Source organism: Ailuropoda melanoleuca, chromosome 4, assembly GCF_002007445.2.
Source record: "Ailuropoda melanoleuca isolate Jingjing chromosome 4, ASM200744v2, whole genome shotgun sequence".
In the NCBI taxonomy this organism is placed as follows: Eukaryota; Metazoa; Chordata; class Mammalia; order Carnivora; family Ursidae; genus Ailuropoda; species Ailuropoda melanoleuca.
In genome coordinates, this window is record NC_048221.1 from 6,544,316 (window position 1) to 6,569,235 (window position 24,920).

General features: G+C 41.6%; 2 protein-coding genes across 2 annotated transcripts; both read left to right on the forward strand.

Annotated features, from left to right (window-relative positions):
• The first annotated feature begins 1,432 nt into the window (after positions 1 to 1,432).
• On the forward strand, positions 1,433 to 2,392 carry LOC100472940 (olfactory receptor 7G2). Its single transcript, XM_002921926.4, has one exon. The coding sequence runs from the start codon at positions 1,454 to 1,456 to the stop codon at positions 2,390 to 2,392; it is 939 nt and encodes a 312-aa protein (XP_002921972.3). The 5' UTR covers positions 1,433 to 1,453.
• An 8,145-nt stretch (positions 2,393 to 10,537) lies between these two features.
• On the forward strand, positions 10,538 to 11,461 carry LOC100472684 (olfactory receptor 7G2-like). Its single transcript, XM_002921925.4, has one exon. It carries the CDS (start codon positions 10,541 to 10,543, stop codon positions 11,459 to 11,461), a length of 921 nt encoding a protein of 306 aa, XP_002921971.2. The 5' UTR covers positions 10,538 to 10,540.
• Positions 11,462 to 24,920: the final 13,459 nt, after the last annotated feature.

A 24,920-nucleotide genomic window follows, 5' to 3' on the forward strand; every position in this document is an offset into this window, starting at 1 on the left:
AGTACGTGCCAGATGATTTTCCTCTATTCACCTCCCATCATGGCAACATCCCTATGAGGTTTTACGAGAGTCCCCATTATAAAATGAGGACACCAGGCTTTTCACAAGTGAACAATTCTGCCCCCCACCCCAACACACAAATCAAGTATTGGTCTGGATTAAATTCAGTATTTAAGTCTAAGTAATACACCAAATGATAAAGGCTGTCATGGCCACTTCTGTCTCCACTGCTTTACAGAAGAATTACTGGTAAGGATGCCTGATTATCTTACCATTGCAAGTCCATCTTACCTTATAATTCTCTGTCTTCCAAGGACCAAAAATTGTTGCTATTTTCACCTATTTGTTTTTAGAAGACTGTGCTTCCTTTCTCTCTCATTTAGCTGTTTGTTTGTTTGTGTTTAATGATATTCCTGCTTCCTACCACCTAGGGAAGGAGTCTCCTTAGGATAAGATAGAGAATGTCACGGACATTCGCCCAGCTTCTTAGAATTAATTGCTGACGCTGGGGGCTAGTGTTTCCATGGGGGAGTCTTATGAGCTTCAAGTCTATATGCAACACTTTCTAATCTTTGCTGAGGCACCGAGCACATGCTTGGATGGATGTCATGCACCTGTTACTCCGTACTACATGGGTAAGGTGGACATACGCTGTAGACAAGGGAAGAGATTTGGGGCATTGTTCAAGATGAATACATTAAGATCTTAAAGGAAAGTTTATGAAATCTGAGTGTTGGTTGAAGAATGCTAACTCTGTATTATCCAGAGGCATTAACAATGATTGGTCTAGACAATCAACTCAGCAGTCAAACCATTTGAGTTCACACCTTGTCTTTTCCAGGCACCGTGCTCTTCATGCCACCTAAATGTCCCTATAGATAAATGGACAGTATGATCTAACTCACCTGTAATTTGACAAGCCCTTCAGCTGATTCTGAAGCACATCAAGGGTTGGGCACCACACTCGACCACAGAGACTGGATAACTTCATCCTCGTCTGCTTGTTTGAGACAAGGAATATTTCTGAAGGAAATGTCACGGTTTATTCTTTGTTTCAGTCTCAGCACTTGGCACAATGTGTGAAAAAGAGCTGGTGATCAATAAAAATTTGAGCCAAAAATTTGAGTGGAGGAAAGAAAAGTAAGAGATGATGATGATGGAGGGAGAAATTAGTGGAGGGAAAGATTTGAATATTCTCTTGGTTTCACCATATACATAAAGTTCTATCTCTTTTTACTTAAGCACTGGCTCTCAAACTTTACCATATATCACATTCATCTGGGGGGTTGTGAAAACATAGACTGCTGGTCCTTACCTCCGAGTTTATCAGCAGTGTATCTAGAGCAGAATTTGCATTTCTAAGTAGCCCCCGGGTGATGCTGCTGTTACTCACCCGGGACCAATCATTTCATTTTACTTTTACCCCATCTTTTCCACTAGATTCATCAACAACATGGAACCCAGGAATCACACAGATGTCTCAGAATTTCTTCTGCTAGGACTGACAGATGATCCAGAACTGCAGCCCTTCCTATTCTGCCTCTTCCTGTCCATGTACCTGGTCACTCTCCTGGGAAATTTGCTCATCATCCTGGCTGTCAGCTCCGACTCCCACCTCCACACCCCCATGTACTTCTTCCTGGCCAACCTGTCCTTCACTGACATCTGTTTAAGCACAACCACCATCCCGAAGATGCTGGTGAACATCCAAGCACAGAATCAGAGCATCACCTACACAGGCTGCCTCACCCAGGTCTACTTTGTCTTGACTTCTGCTTGTTTGGAAAATTTTCTCCTTGCAGCAATGGCCTATGACCGCTATGTGGCCATTTGTCACCCCTTGAGGTACACCGTCATCATGAGCCCCCAACTCCGTGTTCTGCTGATTCTACTCTCACTGTTCTTTAGCCTTGCGGCTGCCCTGCTCCAGAGTCTAATGGTGCTACGGTTGTCCTTCTGCAAGGACTTGGGCATCCCCCATTTCTTCTGTGAACTTGCTCAGGTCATCAAGCTCGCCTGTTCTGACACCCTCATCAATACCATCCTGATTTATTTTGTGGCTAGTATGTTTGGTGGTATCCCTCTCTCTGGGATCATTTTCTCTTATACTCAAATTGTCTCCTCTGTTTTGAGAATGCCATCAGTCGGGGGAAAGCTCAAAGCTTTCTCCATCTGTGGGTCTCACCTGTCGGTTGTGTCCCTGTTCTATGGGACAGCTGTTGGAGCGTACATTAGTTCTGTAGTTACTGACTCTTCCAAGAAGCCTGCAGTGGCTTCAGTGATGTATGTTGTGGTTCCTCAAATGATGAACCCTTTTATCTACAACCTGAGGAACAGGGACATGAAGGGAGTCTTGAGAAAACTCATCAGTGGGATGCCTTCTTTGCTGTGATTATGTCATCTACTTTGGACTTGGGTTTCTAGAAGGAGGCAAAATGACAGGAATCCTGGATGTGCCATAATGCTTGATTTTTCCATCACTGAACTCCTCTAAACTAGCCAGACAACAGAATGCCCAAGTTAATTTTCGAAACATACTTTGCTTTTTTGTCTAGTCTTTTTTTTTTAAGATTTTATTTATTTATTTGACAGAGATAGAGACAGCCAGCGAGAGAGGGAACACAAGCAGGGGGAGTGGGAGAGGAAGAAGCAGGCTCATAGCAGAGGAGCCTGATGTGGGGCTCGATCCCATAACGCCAGGATCACGCCCTGAGCTGAAGGCAGACGCTTAACCGCTGTGCCACCCAGGCGCCCCTGCTTTTTTGTCTAGTCTTATGTAAATAAGTTTCAGTTTCTTTGCTCAGTTCTATACAGAAGCCGAGCCTGAGGCAAGTGTTCTTTTTATAGTGATTTTTTTTTTTATCACTCTCAGAAGAAATATTGCAGAAAGTATGAAGGACAGAGAAAGTATTGAAACAAGACTGGGGTCCTATCGGGAGCTAGCTTCCACCTGATTTCAGGGTAGGGTCATGTCACTAACACTCTGGAGTTAGACCTATAATGGAGTGCGGGAGTTTACCTTTTTTTTTTTTTTTAGATTTTATTTATTTGACAGAGATAGAGACAGCCAGCGAGAGAGGGAACACAAGCAGGGGGAGTGGGAGAGGAAGAAGCAGGCTCATAGCAGAGGAGCCCGATGTGGGGCTCGATCCCATAACGCCAGGATCACGCCCTGAGCTGAAGGCAGATGCTTAACCGCTGTGCCACCCAGGCGCCCCAGGAGTTTACCTTTTATACACCTATTTATTAACTAATTTGTTCACTATTAAGTGTATCCTTCGATCCCATAACGCCAGGATCACGCCCTGAGCTGAAGGCAGATGCTTAACCGCTGTGCCACCCAGGCGCCCCAGGAGTTTACCTTTTATACACCTATTTATTAACTAATTTGTTCACTATTAAGTGTATCCTTCTGAGGAACTTTACCATCTACCATATTTCATTTTATTATCAATGAAATTTGTGTAATTAGATTATCTCAGTGGTTTGAGATGATTGTGAGGTATTTGAACTTTCTCAGTGGTGAAACCTTCAGCTACAATAAGAAAATTCCTAATTCAAATATTACCAACAATAAAGAGAGTTATCTTTCATTACAAGCACTTAGAGGCAGGGAATGTATAAGAACACGTAGAGATTCATTCAGTCCTCCATGGATTATATGGTCCCAGGACCGGCTCTCCTCAGGGTCATCAGCTGGTGGCACCAGATGGAGATGTCATACTTGGACATGATTCCCAGAGACAGAACTCTGACTGTCCTTCCTTGAGTCAGATGATTATAGAATTTCCCACAGTCAATTACAAGAGCCAACTAGAACCCCGGATGTAAGGGGTTGTATGGTCCTCAAAAGAATTTCTCCACATCTTAGTACCATAACTTACTAGTATTTTTTGACAGAAGGATAAATTGTACTTACTTGGAGTCTTTGTAGAAGATGAGCTTATTTCCCTATTATCTGGGTAGGGATATATTATATTTTATATTATATTATATATTATATTTAGAACCTAAATATAATCACATGTATCCTTATAAGATAGACAGAAGTGGGAATGACCCAGAGAAAAATGAGGTAATGTAACTATGATGTATGAAGCCAGTATTTAATTTCCAGTATTTGGTCATTTTTTCCAGCTTTATTGATATATGATTGTATATAACATTCTGTAAGATTAAGGTGTACAATGCGCTGATTTGATGTATTTATATATTGCAAAATGATTACCACACTGCATGGATAAAACCTCCATCCCATCACTTAATTACCATTTCTTCTGTGGCGAGAATATTTAAGATTCTACTCCCTAACCAATATTTAAGTATATAATATAGTACCATTAGCTGTAATTATCATGACCTATATTAGATCCCCAGAATTTGTTAGTCTTATAACTGGAAGTTTTTACCTGTTGACCAAAATCTCTCCATTTTCCCCACTGCCCAGCCCCCAGTAGCCACCATATAGTCTCTGTTTCTGTGCGTTCCATCTTTTCAGATTTTCCACATGTAAAGGATATCGCACAGTATTTGTCATTCTCTGTTTGACTTATTTTACTTAGCATAATGCCCTCAAGATGCATTCGAGGTATTACAAAAGGCAGGATTTCCTACTTTTTCAAGGCTGAACAATCTTCTGTTGTATACATACCACATCTTTAACCATTCATCTGTTGACATTTACGTTGTTTTCGTAACTTTGCTATTGTGAATAATGCTGCAATGAACACGGGAGTGTAGGTATCTCTATAATAACCTGATTTTAATTCCACTGGATATGTATCAAGAAGTGGAATTGCTAGATCACATGGTAGCTCTATTTTTAATTTTTTAAGGAACCTCTATACTGTTTTCCACAGGAGTTGCAACAATTTATATCCCCACCAACAGTGCAAAAGTGTTCCCTCTTCTGCACACCTTTGCTAACACATTATCTTTTCTCTTTTTGATGTGACCCATTCTAACAGGTGTGAGGTCACATTCTGGTTTTGACTGGCATTTCCCTGATGATAAGTGATGTCAAGCACTGTTTCATGTGCCCGTTAGCCATCCCTATGTCTCCTCTGGAAAAATGTCTATTCAGTTTCTCTGTTCACTCTTTAATTGGGTTGTTTATAGTTTTTTGCTAGGCAGTTGTATGCATTCTTTATATGTTTGGGATATTAACCCCTTATCAGATATATAATTTGCAAATATTTTCTCCCATTCGGTAGGTTGCCTTTTCATTTTGTTGATGGTTTACTTCTCTATGTAAAGCTTTTAATTTGATGTAGTCCCATTTGTTGATTTTGGCCTTTGTTGTTTTTGTTTTGGTATCACATCCAAAAAACTGTTGCCAGGACCAATGTCAAAGAGCTTTTCCCTAAGTTTTCTTCTAAGAGTTTTATGGTTTCCTGTCTTTTGTTTAAGTCTTTAGTCCATTTTGAGTTAATTCCCATAAGTGGTGTGAGATAGGGGTTCAGCTGTATTTCACTGCATGTGTTTATCCATTTTTCTTGACACCATTTATTGAAAAGACTGTCCTTACCCATTGAGTATGGATCTCCTCTGTCAAATATTAGTTGGCCACATACACTGAGGTTTATTTCTGGGATCTTTTTTTTTTTTTTAAAGATTTTATTTATTTATTTGACAGAGATAGAGACAGCCAGAGAGAGAGGGAACACAAGCAGGGGGAGTGGGAGAGGAAGAAGCAGGCTCACAGCGGAGGAGCCTGATGTGGGGCTCGATCCCACAATGCCGGGATCACGCCCTGAGCCGAAGGCAGACGCCCAACCGCTGTGCCACCCAGGCGCCCCTATTTCTGGGATCTTGATTATGTTTCATTGGTCCCTGGCCAGTACCATACTGTTTTGATTCCTTTAGCTTTCCATTATAGTCTGAAGTAAGGAAGTGTGATGCCTCCAACTTTGTTCTTCTTACTCAGGAATGCTTTGGCTCTTTGGGGTCTTTTGGGACTCCATACAAATTTGAGGATTATTTTTTCCGTATTGTGAATATCACAAACCCAGTCTCCAAGCCAATAGGTAACTTGGATTGATATTGGGGCTTTTCTGAAACCTTCAGTTGTTCCAAACCCATATTCATGGTTGGGTCCATGCAGTGTCCACAACTTTTGTGCTCACCCATATTACTCAAATACTGAAGCTCCATTTTTGTCTTTGACTTCAAGCACTAATCTCTTCTAGGACATTTAGCTTCCAGGACGTTCATTAACTGGAGAGGGTAACTTCTTCCTTATGGAGGTGACCCCACAGAGCCTCTAGGCTTCAGTGCCCTCGCTCTTTATGTGTGAGTTATTTTTGCAGCACATGGAAAGATTTGTCTTGTTTTATAAGACCAGCTGTGAATTTTTAAATGTACCTATTACTTAATGTGTTGAAGTGAAAGGATGACATTCAAATGCCATCTTGTCTCATGTTGGTTTCAAATACTATCATAAGAACTCCACTAATTAAAAAATGAAGTCATAGGGGCACCTGGGTGGCTTAGTTGGTTAAGCGTCTGCCTTTGGCTCAGGTCACGATCCCAGGGTTCTGGGATCGAGTCCCGCATCATGCTCCCTGCTCAGCGGGAAGCCTGTTACTCCTCTCTCTCTGCCCCCCATCCCTCTTGTGCATTCTCTCTCTCTTTCTCTCAAATAAATAAGTAAAATCTTTTTAAAAAGTGAAGCTATACAGAAAGAGTTAACATGTAGCAAAAGTAGATTGATAAGTGTGTGAATATATTAAATAATGAAAATTTGTAATTAAGTATTAACATGGAGCCATCTTTCCCTATTAAATTATGGCTGAAACCTCACTCATTCTGAGAGTATGGATGAGCCAGCATACTGTTGCCTTGTCCATGGCATTGCAATTTCTCATAAACCTATTTTCTGAAAAGTGTCACAATTTCAACCCATGACCCACTAATGTGGAGAAAAATGTACGCTGAACCCATCGTGATGAAATTGGAAATGGTGTTTATGAAATTCTAAAGTCTTGTCTATATTGATCACAGTCAGAATTGTTTAGAGATTATAGATAAAAATCTGCAGTATGAACTATACAGAATGAAAGTTAATTTTCAGGAAACATCAATGATTCTCAGAAAAAAACTCATCACTGATTATTTGCATTTTTCCACAGCTTAGCCGTATTTATAAATATATATTTTGTACCCACATACATTAAGCCGTGTTTTCACACTTAAAGTTAGAATCTGGTATCCTGACATCACTAATTAGATTGAGATGCCATTGCTTGTATCTAAAACCTGAAGACAGGAATCCAATTAGAGAAGGATGATGTGTCCACACATGAGGTGAGCATGAGCGGGTGGGAAGAACTGCATGGCATGCGTGTGGCCTCACAGGGTCAGGGATCAGCCATCCTGAATTGCTCTCTTCTAGTTTCGGTCTTTGAGGATTTACACTGTCCTGGGATCCAAATAAAAGTGTCTGTCTAATGAGGAGCTTTGGATATTGAACCCTTAGGGATGAACTGCAACAGTCTGTCTATGACCACCTGACTTAACAGCCCCGCCCAGTTAGAAGCAACACCTGGGCCACCTCCCAGCGATGATCCCACTTGCCTAGAAATGTGGGGCTTCACTCAGTCCCTCTGCCCTTCTCAGAGACAGACCTCCTGTCTCCATCACTCAATACCCAGGGACGATATCAAGTATCATCCTGCCGTGATGCCTGCCAGGTAACAGAAAGTCCCTTAGACAATGCTTTGGACACGAGGGAAGTTGCGACTGCATAGCCGTGATGCAAGTGCATGCCTAAGATGATCAGTACTAAGTCCCCAACGGGACTCCTGCCTGAATGTCATCATCTTGACATGTCACTTTGTACCTCTAGGACACTGCTGATGCAGCCCTTACTTGGCTAGTTTTCTCTTCTGTCTATTTAATGGCAGGAACCATTTTGCTCTTGAATGCTCCCCTTCACAAACACAATAACTAGTATAAAATTCTCTGACATTTACTTGCATCCTTTCGTGGTGGAAGGGAGAGATAGTTAGCTTCATTGTAATGCCCTGTACATTGTACAGACGAGCCTTTGGCGTTACCTTTATAGCCTGGCTGTGGGGACTTAGAAGAAGGACGTGTAGACCCAGACAGAGCAGGCTACCTTCTTCATGCACTTGTTCCTCTTTATAAAACTGTCATGTGTTTTAAATTATAAGAACAGCATAGATGTCGTAATAATGAATTTAACATGCTACCATTAACCCCTTTCCAGAACTAACAAATGTCGGCATTCTATTGTATTATCTCCTGACTATTTTTTTATTTTTTTTATTTTTTTAAAGGTTTTATTTATTTATTTGACAGAGAGATAGCCAGCGAGAGAGGGAACACAAGCAGGGGGAGTGGGAGAGGAGGAAGCAGGCTCCCAGCGGAGGAGACTGATGTGGGGCTCAATCCCAGGACTCTGGGATCACGCCCTGAGCTGAAGGCAGAGGCTTAACGACTGAGCCACCCAGGCGCCCCCTGACTATTTTTTTAAATTAACAAAATGATATAAGTAGAGAAGGCACTCTTTTTTGTGTTCCCCTTAGCTCCCCTCACAGAGGCAACACCAATGTAATGGTATCCCCCAAGCATACTCCGTGTGTATATGTGTGTAATATATGCATATATATTTATAGTATTTTATATAAACTATTTTATCTCATTGGTTTTCATTGCTTGTATTGATTCATAGATCTAATTTATTCTAATATCTAGTTTGTTTTAATTGCTTTACATCCATGCCAAATAAATATTGCTATATTGATATTTCCTTCCTTTCCCTTGTCCATGACCAAGATTGCTAGAGGGAGTTTCAGCACAGAAACCCATCCCTGAAATTTGCAATTATCACACTAAGGATGTTCTCTTATTTTCCTCTTTCCTCAACTTGCCCCAACCCACCAGTTCCACCCTAGGGGTAAAACATGCCAGATGCTGTTGTTCATGGCAGAAAAAAAAATCACAATAAGAAATGTCACTACGAGGGTCTCATAAGGTGAGCACTCCGCTGATTTAAGCCTATTCATTTTTCTTCATTGAAACAACTCCATAAAGTATTATGAGGGTCCCCAATATATACACAAGAACACTGGGATTCTGGGGCGCCTGGGTGACTCAGTTATTAAGCGTCTGCCTTCGGCTCAGGTCATGATCTCAGGGTCCTGGGATCGAGCCCCACATCGGGCTCCCAGCTCACCAGGAAGCCTGCTTCTCCCTCTCCCACTCCCCCTGCTTGGGTTCCCTCTCTTGCTGTCTCTCTGTCAAATTAATAAATAAATAAAATCTTAAAAAAAAAAAAACACTGGGATTCTAATGCAGTTAAAAACGTTCCCCTATTCACAAAGCAAGTCCTGGAGCCTGGATTAAATTCACAGTGTCTAAGTATTATACCAAGTGATTGATCCTCTGTTGGCCACTTGTGTCCCTCAGGAAAGAGACAACCACTGTCGCACAGGGACATGCCTCTTAGGATGCCTGGTGGTAATGTCATCTTACAAGTCTCCATCTCCTGAAGACAAATTGTTATTATTTTTATTCGTCTTTTCAGGATGCTTTGCATTTCATCCTTTCCCCCATTCAACTGGGGATTCTTGCTGTTGTTTGTGATCGTATGTCATCTATTGCATCAGGGGAAGAACAACCCTAAAGATCAGACCGATTTTATAATTTTATTCTTTTTTTAAAAATATTTTATTTATTTATCTGACACAGAGAATGAGAGAGAGAGCCCAAGCAGGAGAGCATCAGGCAGAGGAAGAGGGAGAAGCAGGTCCCCGCTGAGCAGGGAGCCCTACAGGGGGCTCGATCTCAGGACCCTGGGATCATGACCTGAGCCGAAGGCAGACGCTTAACTGACTGAACGACCCAGGCGCCCCTGTAATTTTATTCTTATATTTTTGATTGTTTGAAGGTGTGGAATAATTCTAAAGGAATAAAGCCATGTCTTCTTTCTGCCTTCTCAAACCTTCATACATCTTAGACACTCATTGCTCATTAGAACTTTGGCTGATGGGGCACCTGGGTGGCTCAGCTGGTTAAGCATCTGCCTTTGGCTCAGGTCATGATCCCAGGGTCCTGAGATCAAGCCCCCTATAGGGCTCCCTGCTCAGCGGGGACCTGCTTCTCCCTCTCTCTGCCCCTCCCCCCTGTTCATGCCCTGTCACTCTCTCTCTCTCAAATAAAGAAATAGAATCTTTAAAAATAAAGAATTTTGGCTGATAAACTGAGTGGAGGGAAGAAGATGAAGGAAGAAGAAGGATGGAGAAAGAAATACACAGAGGAATGATTTCAATATTCACTTGGGCAATATAGATAAACATTTTTTGAGAACAGCAGTTCTGAGACTTCATCATATATAAGAATCATCTGGAGAGCTTGTTAAAACAGACTGCTTGTCATCATCTCTAGAGCTTCTCGTCAGTAAGTCCGGAGTGGGATCCAAAAATGGGCATTTCTAACAAGTTCTCAGGTACTGCTGCTGCAGGTCCAGTGACCATACATTTTATTCTCTTGTCACCCAATATTTTATATTAACAACATGGAACCCAGGAATCACACAGATGTCTCAGAATTTCTTCTGCTAGGACTGACAGATGATCCAGAACTGCAGCCCTTCCTTTTCTGCCTGTTCCTGTCCATGTACCTGGTCACTCTCCTGGGAAACCTGCTCATCATCCTGGCCGTCAGCTCCGACTCCCACCTCCACACCCCCATGTACTTCTTCCTGGCCAACCTGTCCTTCACTGACATCTGTTTAAGCACCACCACCATCCCGAAGATGCTGGTGAACATCCAAGCACAGAATCAGAGCATCACCTACACAGGCTGCCTCACCCAGGTCTGCTTTGTCTTGACTTTTGCTTGTTTGGAAAATTTTCTCCTTGCAGCAATGGCCTATGACCGCTATGTGGCCATCTGCCATCCCCTGAGGTACACCGTCATCATGAACCCCCAACTCTGTGGACTGTTAATTCTACTCTCTTTGTACATCAGCATCGTGGATGCCCTCCTCCACAGTCTGATGGTGTCGCAACTGTCCTTCTGCATTGACTTGGAAATCCCCCACTTCTTCTGCGAACTTGCGCAGGTCATCAAGCTCGCCTGCTCTGACACCCTCACCAATACCATCTTGGCTAATTTTATGGCTAGTATGTTGGGTGGTATTTCTATCTTTGGGATCATTTTCTCTTACACTAAAATTCTCTCTTCTCTTTTGAGAATGCCATCAGCTGGCAGAAAATATAAAGCCTTTTCTACCTGTGGGTCTCATCTCTTAGTTGTCTCCTTGTTCTATGGGACAGGATTGGGGGTGTACGTTAGTTCTGCTGTTACTGACTCTTCCAGAAACACTGCCGTGGCTTCGGTGATGTACACTGTGGTTCCTCAGTTGATGAACCCCTTTATCTACAGTCTGCGGAACAGGGACATGAAGGAAGCTTTGAGAAAAATAATCAGGTAGGATAACTTTTCATCGTATTTGGGCCAGTTTTCTAGAAAGAGTCAAAGTAAAAGGTATTCTGGTGTTTCAGAATACTTTCCTGTCGCCAAGATCATCTACAATGACTAGATAACATGATGGCTACATACATTTCAACTTGGGCTTAAGGTGATTTTGCTCTTTGTCTAACTGTGATGTTTGACAGTGATTTCAAGTGTCTAAACTTGGTCATGTTTTTCTGGGGGGGGGTCATGTTATGTAGAAGGAGAACCTGAATCCTGGTTTCCTCTTATAGCGATTTTGGGGGACAGCACGTTCAGAATAAAGTGGAAGAAGTTAGATAGGACAGGGAAATGGTGTAAGCAGGGTCATGGTTACAGGTAGAGACTAGCTTCCCCGTTATCCCACATCTAGGACCATGTGAATCTAACCCCCGACAGGCATATACTATGAGGCAAGGCCGCTGGCCTTCCTTACCCACACTCAGTAATCACCAAGAGTTCTCTCTATCAAATTGCATCTCTCTGGAGCAACATCAGGATCCACCAAACTCAGTTTCATCACCTACAGACTCAGGTAATCTGATTATCTCAGTGGTTTGAGACAGCTGTGAGATATGTAAACCTGAAGCTGAAAGTCTTTGGTTCTAATAATAAAAAGAAAACTTTCTGGGGTACCTGGGTAGCTCAGTTGGTTAAGCATCTGACTCTTGATCTCAGTTCAAGTCTTGATCTCAGTTCAGGTCATGAGTTCAAGCCCTGTGTTGGGCTCCTTACTGGGAGTGCAGCCTACTTAAAAAAAAGAAGAAGAAAGAAGAAGAAGAAAGGAAAACTTTTCTCTAATATTCTCAAACAAGAAAGGCTGCTATCTTTCATTCAGAGGTAGGGAATGTACAAGGATGAGAGAATAGGGATTCATTTAGTTCTCCATGAGGCGGCATCATTCTAGGACTGGTGGTAGCAGCAGACACAGGTGTCATACTCGGTTGTGATGCCCAGGGACAGAAAACTGACTGTCTTTCCCTGGGCCATTTGAAAATTGACCTTTCCGTGGCATCATCCAGAAGATATCCCCTTAAATCTCACCACTAAGAAGAGGATCATATGCTCCTTCTTAATCTAATTACTGCTATGGGAGAAATGATTAATATGAAAGCCTCAGACTGACCATCTAGGGTTAATTGTTGTTGGGCAATTAGCTGTCATAACCATGACAGGCACTTAATACAATGCCTGACATACTATGGGACTCAACCACATTTAACTTGTATCATAGCTTTTCATATCTTGCTTATATTCATAACTTTTAGAATCCTTTTGAACACACATATTTTTACACCTGCTTCAACATTTATATTTGTTTATCTTTACTGTAGTTTTTCTGGTCTGAGTAATATAATCAAACAATTAATTACTGAGTAGGCAGGGTAATGGATGTTCATCTTTTGTCTGACACCCTATTTGCTTTGATTCCTTCTCACTGATTTATTGCTAAGAATGTATTGAAGGGGCGCCTGGGTGGCTCAGTTGTTAAGCATCTGCCTTCAGCTCAGGTCAAGATCCCAGGGTCCTGGGATCTAGCCCCGCATCGGTCTCCCTGCTCAGTGGAAAGCCTGCTTCTCCCTCTCCCCCTCCCCCTGCTTGTGTTCCCTCTCTCACTGTGTCTTTCTGTCAAATAAAATCTTAAAAAAAAAAAAAAAAGAATGTATCTGGAAAAAACACAACGTATCTGAATTTTTATTTATTTTAATTACCTCTCCTTGTAGTATTTCTTACTCATCTCAGATGGAGTCCACACAGAGAAACATGATTGAGTAAAAATTGTTGGAGTGACTAAAGTCTTAAAAAATTGGCTGCATAATTAAGGCTCTTATGCAAAACTTACTGATGTGTTATTGTGAATAAAACAGTGTTTCTGTGGAGGAGTGTAAAATAAGACAGGTGAAAAAAGAAGTTGGTAGTGTTAGGGACCATCACGTTTTCCACAAGTACAAAAATATGGGGACATCTTTTCTTTTCTTTTCTTTTTAAAGATTTCATTTATTTGAGAGAGAGAGAGAAAAAAAGAGCATGAATGGGGAGAGGGGCAGAGGGAGAGGGAGAAGCAGACTCCCCCCTGATCAGGGAGTCTGAGGCAGGGCTCCATCCCAGGGCTCTGGGATCATGACCTGAGCTTAAGGCAGACTCTTAACCAACTGAGCCACCCAGACACCCCCAGAAGTATCTTTCTGGATGTGTGTATAAGGGAGAATGACAGAGGTCTCCCAGGATAAGCAAAGGAGTACCATTCATTGTGAGGAAATGAAGTATTACGTCAGCACCACAACTGGGGGACAGCTTCCTGCCTGCTGTCCTGGTGAGTTCTAGTGCAGGACTTCTTCCATTGACATGCACAGAACACCTGCAGAGATGGGTCACTTGAGGCCCTTGTTCACACTACAGATCTCTGATCTGCTGACTTTGAGACCTACTGACTTTGAATTACTGGGGAGTCAGCCAACGATGAGTTTATAAATAAGTATTTTGTAAGTCTCTGATACACGCCAAGTCTGAGAAACATGACATAAATATTAAAAGAACACGGGAGGAGGAGTTAAGATGGCAGAGGAATAGGGGGACCCCTAAGCTTACCTCCTCTCTCAAATATGGCTAGATATCAAATCATTCTGAACACTCAAGAAATCAATCTGAGGTCTGAGAGAACAAAACTGCAAGTCTACGTGTAGAAAAGCAACCAGCTTATGGAAGGTAGGAGGTGTGGACAGTTGATTTGGGTGGGGGAGATATAACTGTGGGTACTGCAGTGGGGAGGGAGCCCTGCTTACAGAAAATATTATAAGCAGTGGAGCACAACATCTGAAATTTTAGAAGCCCACCACCACCAGGGCTGTGCCTGGTTTAAAGGTGCTCAGGTAGGGAAGGGTGTGGAGGCCCAGGCATAGATAGACAGCATGGTCAGAGGATCCCCTGGGTCACAAGAATGGGTGGCACCCACATGCTGCAGTTCCCAGGCAGAGGAGTGAGGAGTCCAGCCGAGGGCAGCAAGCCTGGGTGCCAGCTCTCTGCTCTGCCTTTCCATAAACTCAACCGCTGCAGAGTTGGGCAACTACTTGCCTGGCATGGGCTGGCAAACAGCAAAAATGCGCCAAGACCCTCCCTCAGAGGATCAGGGTGGGTCCGTGCCAGGAGAGTCCCTAAAATTTGGAGTTTTGAAACTCAGCCACACACCGGAGGTAAAACAGCTGGGATACAGGCAGGGTGAAGACAGGCATCTGACAGAAGCTGGGGACACAAGAGTGACTGACTCCTTTTCTGTGAGGGCTTCCTGAAGAGTTGGGGGCATGAACTCTCAACTCTGGGGCTAGACCGGGGCACCACCATTTTCTTTCTTTTTTTTTTTTTTATTATATTATGTTAGTCACCATACAGTACATCCCTGGTTTTTGATGTAAAGTTCGATGATTCGTTAGTTGCGTATAACACCCAGTGCACCATGCAATACGTGCCCTCCTTACTACCCATCACCAGTCTATCCCATTCCCCCACCCCCCCGAAGCCCTCAGTTTGTTTCTCAGAGTCCATAGTCTCTCATGCTTCATTCCCCCTTCTGATTACCCCCCTTTCTTTATCCCTTTCTTCCCCTACCGATCTTCCTAGTTCTTATGTTCCATAGATGAGAGAAATCATATGATAATTGTCTTTCTCTGCTTGACTTATTTCACTTAGCATTATCTCCTCCAGTGCTGTCCATTTTGCAGCAAATGTTGAGAACTTGTTCTTTCTGATAGCTGAGTAATATTCCATTGTATATATGGACCACAACTTCTTAATCCAGTTCATCTGTTGAAGGGCATCTCAGTCCCTTCCATGATTTAGCTATTGTGGACAATGCTGCTATGAACATTGGGGTGCATATGACTGTTCTCTTTACTACGTCTGTATCTTTGGGGTAAACACCCAGTAGTGCAATGGCTGGGTCATAGGGTAGTTCAATTTTTAACTTTTTAAGGGACCTCCACACTGTTTTCCAGAGTGGCTGTACCAACTTGCATTCCCACCAACAATGTAGGAGGGATCCCCTTTCTCCACATCCTCTCCAGCAATTGTTGTTTCTTGCCTTGTCAATTTTTGCCATTCTAACTGGGGGGCGCCGCCATTTTCATCCAGCGCCATCAGTGCTGAAAGCCTTCAGGGAGCAAAACTGTGCCACCTAGTGGAGCCCAGAGCCACTTACACCCACCCCATCCTCCTGAGCCCAGGAGGTACTTCTCCACAAGGGCAAGTCCACCTGAGAATCAGGGCAGCATGCCCCTCCCCAGAAGACCAGGACAAACACCTCACATGCACCAAGTCTACCGATCAAAGATGCTGCAAAGCTCCAGCTCTATGGGAAATAGGATCTAGCTTCCTTTTTACTTTTTAAATTTTAATTACTATTCTTCTGTCCCTCTCTCTCTCTTTCCTCTTCTTCTGGGTTCCCAAATATTCTAATATCATTTAGCTTTACGGGATCACTTATCTAATTATCCCCTTGTGATCTCGTACTTGCTCATCTCTTTTTCTCAGTTTCTTTTTTCTCCATCATTTTGTCTGCTGTATCACTAATTCTCTCTTCTGCCTCATTTATCCTAGCAGTTAGAGGCTCCATTTTTAATTTTTTTTATTTTTTTATTTTTTTTTAAGATTTTATTTATTTATTTGACAGAGATAGAGACAGCCAGCGAGAGAGGGAACACAAGCAGGGGGAGTGGGAGAGGAAGAAGCAGGCTCATAGCAGAGGAGCCTGACGTGGGGCTCGATCCTGTAACGCAGGGATCACGCCCTGAGCCGAAGGCAGACGCTTAACCGCTGTGCCACCCAGGCGCCCCTCCATTTTTTTAGTTGCATCTCATTAATAGCCTTTTTTATTTCGATTTGATTAGATTTTAGTTCTCTTATTTCTCCAGAAAGGGATTCTCTAGTGTCTTCTATGCTTTTTTCAAGCCCAGCTAGTACCTTTATAATCATTATTCTGAACTCTAGTTTCAACATCTTATTTATGCCCATACTGACTAGGTCCCTGGCAGTCAGTACTGCCTCTTGTTCTCTTTTTTGAGGTGAATTTTTCCATCTTGTCATTCTGTCCAGAGAAGAATAGATGAATGAGAGAACAAAATACTAAAATGGCAACAATGACCCCAGAGAAAGAAATCAGAAGAGACCCAAAGTAAAAAAAAAAATAAAGTAAAAAGAAAAGAAAAAAAAGAGAATATAATCAGACAGGTGGACAGAATAGAGCAATACACTGGATCCTGTGTGTATTTGGGTCTGTTTGTTAGAAAACTAGATCCCAAAATTGTAAAGAAAGAAAAACTTACATATGTACAAAAATAAAATTAAAAACAATGAAAGGATAGAATGTAACTGTAAAAATGAAAATTAAAAAAGATTTATATAAAGAGTTCATAAAATAAGAAATTGGTTGAAAAAGGAAAAAGAAAAAAATTAAAATCGGAAGACTAAAGAATCATGGGGAATAAACCATGAATTCTATACATATATTCCCCTAGCACTGGAGTTTTGCAATTCTCATTGATTGGTAAACTTGGTCTTGGCTGGACGTTCTTGCTGATCTTCAGGGGGAGAGGCCTGCTGCTTTGATTCTCAAGTGTATTTGCCCTGGGTGGAATTACACTGCCCTTGCCAGGGGGCCAGGTTAAGTATTCTGCTCTGGTCTGCTGGTTTGCTCCATGTGGCTTTTGTTCCCCGAAGGCTTTCCGCGCAGCTTTAGAGGATGAGAATCAATCACTCTGCAGCCCTGGAGCTGCAAGAAATCTGGGAGCCCCACCCCAGAGAAAAGTAGTCAATCACTCCTGCTCCCTGGTCTCCATGAGCACTCCATGCTCACCCAGCCTGTGACTGAGCATTTCTATCTCGGGCACATAAGCCCCTTCCAGTCTCCAAACCCTGCAGACTCCTGTGGCACGTTCCTACGTCGCTCCTCCCCGGGGGAGGAAGGCGGGTCTAGTCGGTTCTGCTGCCTGCTGGGCCCCTGCTCAGAGATCAGTCACCTGACTGTGCCACAGCTTGTGATTTATGGCAACCCGGACCTGGGAGCCCACTTCAGGGCTCTCTGATTGCAGCTGGCTTCCCCGCTCCAATGTCTGGGATCTCTGCTGCACTCAGGCACCCCCAGTCTTCCTGTGACCCCAAGGATCCTGAGACCACACTGTCCCAGCCAGGGTTCCACCCCTGCTTAGCCACCTGAGCGACGTCCCTCACCGGAGCAGACTTCTAAGAGTTCTGATTTTGTGCTCCACTGCTGTATCACCTTCTGGTAGCTGGCTTACGGAGGCTCCCTCCCCCCACGGTTTACCTTTCCATACATTGCCTCGCATTCGCTTCCCTGCACCTCCTACCTTGCAGAAAGTAGACGCTTCTCTATTTGCAGAGTTGCAGCTATTCCTTTCTTAGATCTCCGGTTGAGTTTGCAGGTGAACAGGATGATTTGACAGCTATTTAACTGAGTTCCTGGGACCAAACGAAACTAAGGTCTCCTACTCCTCCACCATCTTGATTTCTCCCCCACCCCATAAAAGTCTCTTAACTACAGAGAACAAAGTGAGGGTGGCTGGAGGGGAGGTGGGCGGGGGATGGGCTAAATGAGCGTTGGGCGTTAAGGGGGGGCACAGGATGTAGTGAGCACTGGGTGATCTATGTAAGTGATGAATCACTAAATTCTACTCCTAAACCGATACTACACTATTTGTTAACTAACTTGAATTTAAATTTTTAAAAATGTAAAATAGGGGCACCTGGGTGGCTCAGTCCGTTAAGCATCAGTCTGCAGCTCAGGTCATGATCTCACCCGCCTGGGATGGAGCCCTGCATCGGTTGCTCTGCTCAATGGGGAGTCTGCCTCTGCCTCTCCCTCGGCCCCTCCCCACCCTCACGCCCCCCACCCCCCCGGCTCAAATAAATAAATAAAATCTTTTTGAAAAAGTGAAATAAATTGATGAATAGTTGAAAATAACTGTGAACATTAACACAGAATACCATCCATACCTATTGAATTACAGAGGAAATCTCGGTGATACATGACCTGCACACCACCTTTCAGTGACATTGTACTTTATCACAACCCCCTTAAAAACGAAGAACCATAATTCGACCCAAATTCCACAGTGGGAAGAAAAATGTGCACTGTATCTGTTGTGCAGAACTTGGAACAGGTCACTATGAAAGTTTAAAGAGCGGCGCCTGGGTGGCTCAGTTGGTTAAGCATCTGCCCTCCACTCAGGTCAGGATCCTGGTGTCCCGGGATCGAGCCCCCACCTCAGGCTTGCTGCTCAGGGGACAGTCTGCTTAACTCTCTGCCCCTCACCCCACTCATGCTCTCTCTCACTGTCTCTCAAATAAGTAAATAAAATCTAGGGGGGAAAAAGTTTATTTTTTTGTTCTCATTTTTTTATTTAAATTCAATTAGTCAACGTATAGTAGTTTAAAAAGAGAGTATGACGTCTGTCTACATTGATCATAGCCACAATGATTACAAAAAATAGATGACATATTCCTATATAAAATATCAGGAAGAAAAAGAAGGTACAGGAAATATTCAATGACTCTAAAGGTGAAATGTCTCTAGGAGTTGAATTATACAATATCTTAACGGTATTTATAAATATATTATTTACACCTAGTACATAAACAATATTTGCACACTTAAAATTGGAATCAGGCTTCAAGATATCATTACTCACATACTGATGATTCCCTTTGTAACTTTAAAAAAAGAAGTCTAGAATTCATTAGAAAAACTGTGTGTATATGTGTGCAAGCTATCTGAGATGGAGAATACTGACATACTCCTGGCCTCAGAGGCTCAAGGATTAGCCATCATGAATTCCTCTCTTCTATAGTCTTGGTTATAAAATAGGTAGACGTGAAGGAGACACAGAGAAAAGGAGGAGGTGATGTGACCATGGAGAGAGATGTTAGATTGATGCTACCAGTATTTGATCATTTTTGTCCTACAAAACTGTCATTTTTATAGGATCCTAATGTGTCTTTTTATCACTCCTTTACATTGCTCAATACAATGTATTAAATAAATATGACCTAATATTGGTCTTGTTAAGAGTTTAAACTTAATGAATTCTCACCATCACCAGCCATATGGCAGAAGAGGAGGTTTCTGACATCCCTCTTCCTGGGAACACACTCACTATACAGGTACACACAGATTAATTCCCTCTAAGAGAAATCCAGAAACTGACTGGGTGACTCCTACATATCAGAGGACTGAGAAAATACCTACCTCTAAACGGGGAGGAAAAGCTGAGGTATGCTCACCCCATCAACCTCACCCCTAGGATAGCACCTTACAACCAGGAGAGAATCCCCAACCCAGCTTATCCCTGAGGAGTGAAGGGTTAAGACCACACACACAGGGCCCCAACTGGTATGGCAAACCTGAGGGACTAGCTCCCAAATCTGCTAGCTCTGACAGCAATGTGGCTTGGCATTTCCAAATCCTCAGATAGCACAGAAAATCAAGAGGCAGTTTTTACAGGGGTACATGAGTATTTCTCATGGTTATCCCCCTGGGCCCAGCACAGAGGGAGGAGGTAGAAACACAAGGCTCCCACTTTCTCCCTTGAAAGTGCTTAACTGCATACTTTCCCAACTGTTTCCCAAGGGTTGGGCTCTAATCAGCCTGTATCTTGATCTGATTGGGCTCCTCTGGAAGCCTGAAATGGCTTCTGGATACTTCTGATGGAAGCATGAGATGTCCTGATTTCACACTATATTGCAAAGTTATAGTAATCAAAAATGCATGGTACTGACATTAAAGAATACACATAGACTAATGGAACAAGACTGGGAGCCCAGCATAAACCCTCACATACACGATCAGCTTGCATTTGACAAAGGAGCCAAGGACACTCAAAGGAGAAAAGATAGACTTTTTAATAAATGGTATAGGAAAAACTACAAGGTGCCTGGGGGGCTCAGTCAGTTGAGTGTCTACCTCTTAGTTTTGGCTCAAGTCGTGATTGGAGGGTCATGGGATCGAGCCCCACGTCAGGCTCCAAGGTTAGCAGGTAATCTGCTTGAGATTCTCTTTCCCTCTTCTTCTGTCCCTCCCCCTGCTCTCTTTCTCTCTCTGTCTCTCTCTCTAAAATTAATAAATAAATCTTTTTTTAAGAAACTATATATCTGCATGCATAATAATGAAATTGAACCCTATATGTTACACCACTCCCAAAATTAACTCCAATTATATTAATGACTTAAACATAGCACCTGAAAATCATACAACCGCTAGAAGAAAACAGAGGGTAAAGTCCTTGACATTGGTCTTGACAACAATTATGACACCAAAAACATAAGCCACAATTGCAAAAATTAAAAAGTGTGTCTACATCAAATAAAAAGCTTCTGCACAGCGAAGAAACCAACAACAAAATGAAAAGCCTACCTAGGGAATGAAACACTTATCAATCATATATCTGATAATATCCAAAATATATGAAAAACTCGTATAACTCAATAGCAAAAAAATAAACAGTCTGATTTTAAAATGGGCTGAGAAATTGAAGAGACTTTATTTATTTATTTATTTATTATTTATTTACTTATTTATGTTAGCCAGCATGTAGCACATCCTAAGTTTCTGTTGTAGCGTTCAGCGGTTCATTAGTTGTGTATAACACCCAGTGCTCATCCCAACACATGCCCTCCTTAATACCCATTACTCGATTACACTTTCTATTTTTTAAAAGATTTTATTTATTTATTTGTCAGAGAGAGAGAGAGCACAAGCAGGGGAAGCAGCAGGCAGAGGGGGAAGCAGGCTCCCTGCTGAGCAAGGAGCCCAATGTGAGACTCCACCCTAGGACCCTGGGATCTTGACCTGAGCTGAAGGCAAACATTGAACTGACTGAGCCACTCTGGCGTTCCTGAATAGACATTTTCTAGAGAATACATACAGATGGTCAACAGGTTCATGAAAAGATGTTCAACATCAATAAGCATCATGAAATGCAAATCAATAACACAATCAGACATCACCACACACCTATTAGAATCATCAAAAAGACAAGAGATAACAAACGTTGGCAAGGATATGGAGAAAAGGGAAATATGGCATACTGTTGGTGAGAATGTAAATTGGTGCATTCGTTATGGAAAACAGTAGGAAGTACTTGTAAGTATATATAATATACTTTTATATATACTATATTTACATTATATTTATTATATATAATATTATATTTATATAATATAATATATATAATAATTAATATATATTAATATATTATAATATTATATATTATAATATATTATCATTATAATATATTATATATTTATATGTTGTATTTATATATGTTATATATTATTTATATTATATTATATGTAATATAAAAGTAGAACTACCATATGATCCCTCAACCCCACTTCTGGGAATATAACTGAAGGAGATGAAATCACTATCTTCAAGAGATATGTGTACCACCATCTTCTCTGAAACATTATTTACAATAGCCAAGACACAGAGACAACCTAGGTGTCCATCAACAGATATATGGATAATGAAATAGGAATAAACATAACCCAAAGGTAAAAGATCTGTACTCTGAAAACTACAGAACACTTATGAAACAAATTGAAGAGGACACAATGAAATGGAAAAACATTCCATGCTCATGGATTGGAAGAAAAAATACTGTTAAAATGTCTATACTACCCAAAACAATCTGCACATTTAATGCAATCCTTATCAAAATACCAATAGCGTTTTTCACAGAGCTAGAACAAACAATCCTAAAATTTGTATGGAACCACAAAACCCTAAATAGCCAATGCAATCTTGAAAAACAAAAGCAAAGCTGAAGGCATCACAATTCCAGACTTCAAGTTATATTACAAAGCTGTAATCAAGGCAGTATGGTTCTCCTACAAAGACAATAGATTAATGGACAGAACAGATAACTCAGAAATGGACCCAAAACTATATGGTCAACTAATCCTTGACAAAGCAGGAAAGAATATCCAGTGGAAAAAGGACAGTCTTCAACAAATGCTGCTGGGAAAGCTGGACAGCCACATGCAAAAGAAGGAAACTGGACCACTCTCCTACACCACACACAAACATAAATTCAAAATGGTTGAAACACGTAAATGAGATAGAAGACCATCGAAATCCTAGGGGAGGACAGAGGCAGCAACCTCTTTGACCTTGGTCATAGCAACTTCTTACTAGACAAGTCTCCAGAGGCAAAGGAAACAAAAGCAAACATGAACTATTAGGACTTCATCAAGATAAAAAGCTTCTGCACAGGGGAAAAAATAGACAAAACTAAAAGGCAACCTACAGAATGGGAGAAGATATTTGCAAATGACATGGGATAAAGGGCTGGTATCCAAAATCTATAAAGAACTTATCAAACTCAACACCCAAAACACAAATAATCCAGTCAAGAAATGGGCAGAAGACATGAACAGGCATTTTGCCAAAGAAGACATCCAGATGGCTAACAGACACATGAAAAGAGGCTCAACATCACTCATCGTTAGGGAAATACAAATCAAAACCACAATGAGATACCACCTCACACCTGTCAGAATGGTTAAAATTAACCACACAGGAAACAGCAGATGTTTGGTGGCAATGCAGAGAAAGGGGAACCCTGTTACACTGTTGGTGGGAATGCAAACTGGTGCAGCCACTCTGGAAAACAGTATGGANACAGATGTTGGTGGCAATGCAGAGAAAGGGGAGCCCTGTTACAATCTTGGTGGGAATGCAAACTGGTGCAGCCACTCTGGAAAACAGTATGGAGGTTCCTCAAAAAGTTAAAAATAGAACTACCCTATGACCCAGCAATTGCACTACTAGGTATTTACCTAAAGGGCACACAAATACTATTCTGAAGGAACACATGCACCCTAATGTTTATAGCAGCATTATCAACAATAGCAAAATTATGGAAACAGCCCAAATGTCCTTGACGGATGAATGGATAAAGAAGATGTGGTATATATATAAACAACAGAATATTACTCAGCCATCAAAAAGAATGAAATCTTTCCATTTGCAGTGATGTGGATGGAGCTACAGTGTATTATGGTAACTGAAATAAATCAGTCAGAGAAATACCAATACCATATGATTTCACTCATATGTGGAATTTAAAAAACAAAACAGATGAACATAGGGGAAGGGAAGGAAAAATAAGATAAAAACAGAGAGGGAGGCAAACCATAAGAGCCTATAGAGAACAAACGGAGGATTGCTGGAGAGGAGGTGGGACAGGGGGATGAACTAAATGGGTGATGGGTATTAAGGAGGGCATGTGTTGTGATGAGCACTGGGTGTTCTATGTAAGTGATGAATCACTAAATTCTACACCTGAAACCAATATTACACTGTATGTTAACTAGAATTTAAATAAAAACTTAAAATAAAAAAAAATAAGATAAATAAAATAAAATAAAATTTGCTGTTGTAACAAACAGTTCCATTGATTTATGTGTCTGTTTTTGTGCCAATACCATGCTGTCTTGATGATCACAACTTTGTAATATAGCTTGAAGTCAGGCATTGTGATGCCCCACATATGGTTTCCTTTTTCAACATTCCCCTAGCNTAAGATAAATAAAATAAAATAAAATAAAATTTGCTGTTGTAACAAACAGGTCCATTGATTTATGTGTCTGTTTTTGTGCCAATACCATGCTGTCTTGATGATCACAGCTTTGTAATATAGCTTGAAGTCAGGCATTGTGATGCCCCACATATGGTTTCCTTTTTCAACATTCCCCTAGCAATTCAGGGTCTTTTCTGGTTCCATACAAATTTTAGGATCGTTGTTCCAGCTTGTGAAAAATATCGATGGACTTTGATAGGGATCGCATTGAAAGCACAGATTGCTCTGGGCAGCATAGACATTTCCACAATGTTCATTCTTCTACTCCATGAGCATGGAGTATTTTTCCATCTCTTTGTGTCTTCCTCAATTTCTTTCATAAGTATTCTGTAGTTTCTATATATAGATCCTTTCTTCAGTTAGGTTTATTCCTAGGCACTTCATGGTTTTTGGTGCTATTGTAAATGGAATCAATTCCTTAATTTTTCTTTCTTCAGTCACATTGTTAGTGTATAGAAATGCAACTGATTCCTGTGCATTAATTTTGTATCCTGCCCCATTGCTGAATTGCTGCATGAGTTCTAGTAATTTGGGGGTGGAGTCTTTTAGGTTTTCCACATAAAGTATCATGTCATCTGTGAACCTCAGCTCTGTGGTCAGCTAATCTTCAATAAAGCAGGAAAGAATATCCAATGGAAAAAAGTCTCTTCAATAAATGGTGCTGGGAAAATTGGACAGCCACATGCTGAAGAATGAAACTGGACCATTCTCACACCATACACAAAGATGAACTCAAAATGGATAAAAGACCTCAATGTGTGACAGGAACCCACCTAAATCCTAGAGGAG

Coding starts and splice junctions, on each gene's coding strand:
- LOC100472940 (XM_002921926.4), top strand. CDS start 1,454: ATGGAACCCAGGAATCACACAGATGTCTCAGAATTTCTTCTGCTAGGA.
- LOC100472684 (XM_002921925.4), top strand. CDS start 10,541: ATGGAACCCAGGAATCACACAGATGTCTCAGAATTTCTTCTGCTAGGA.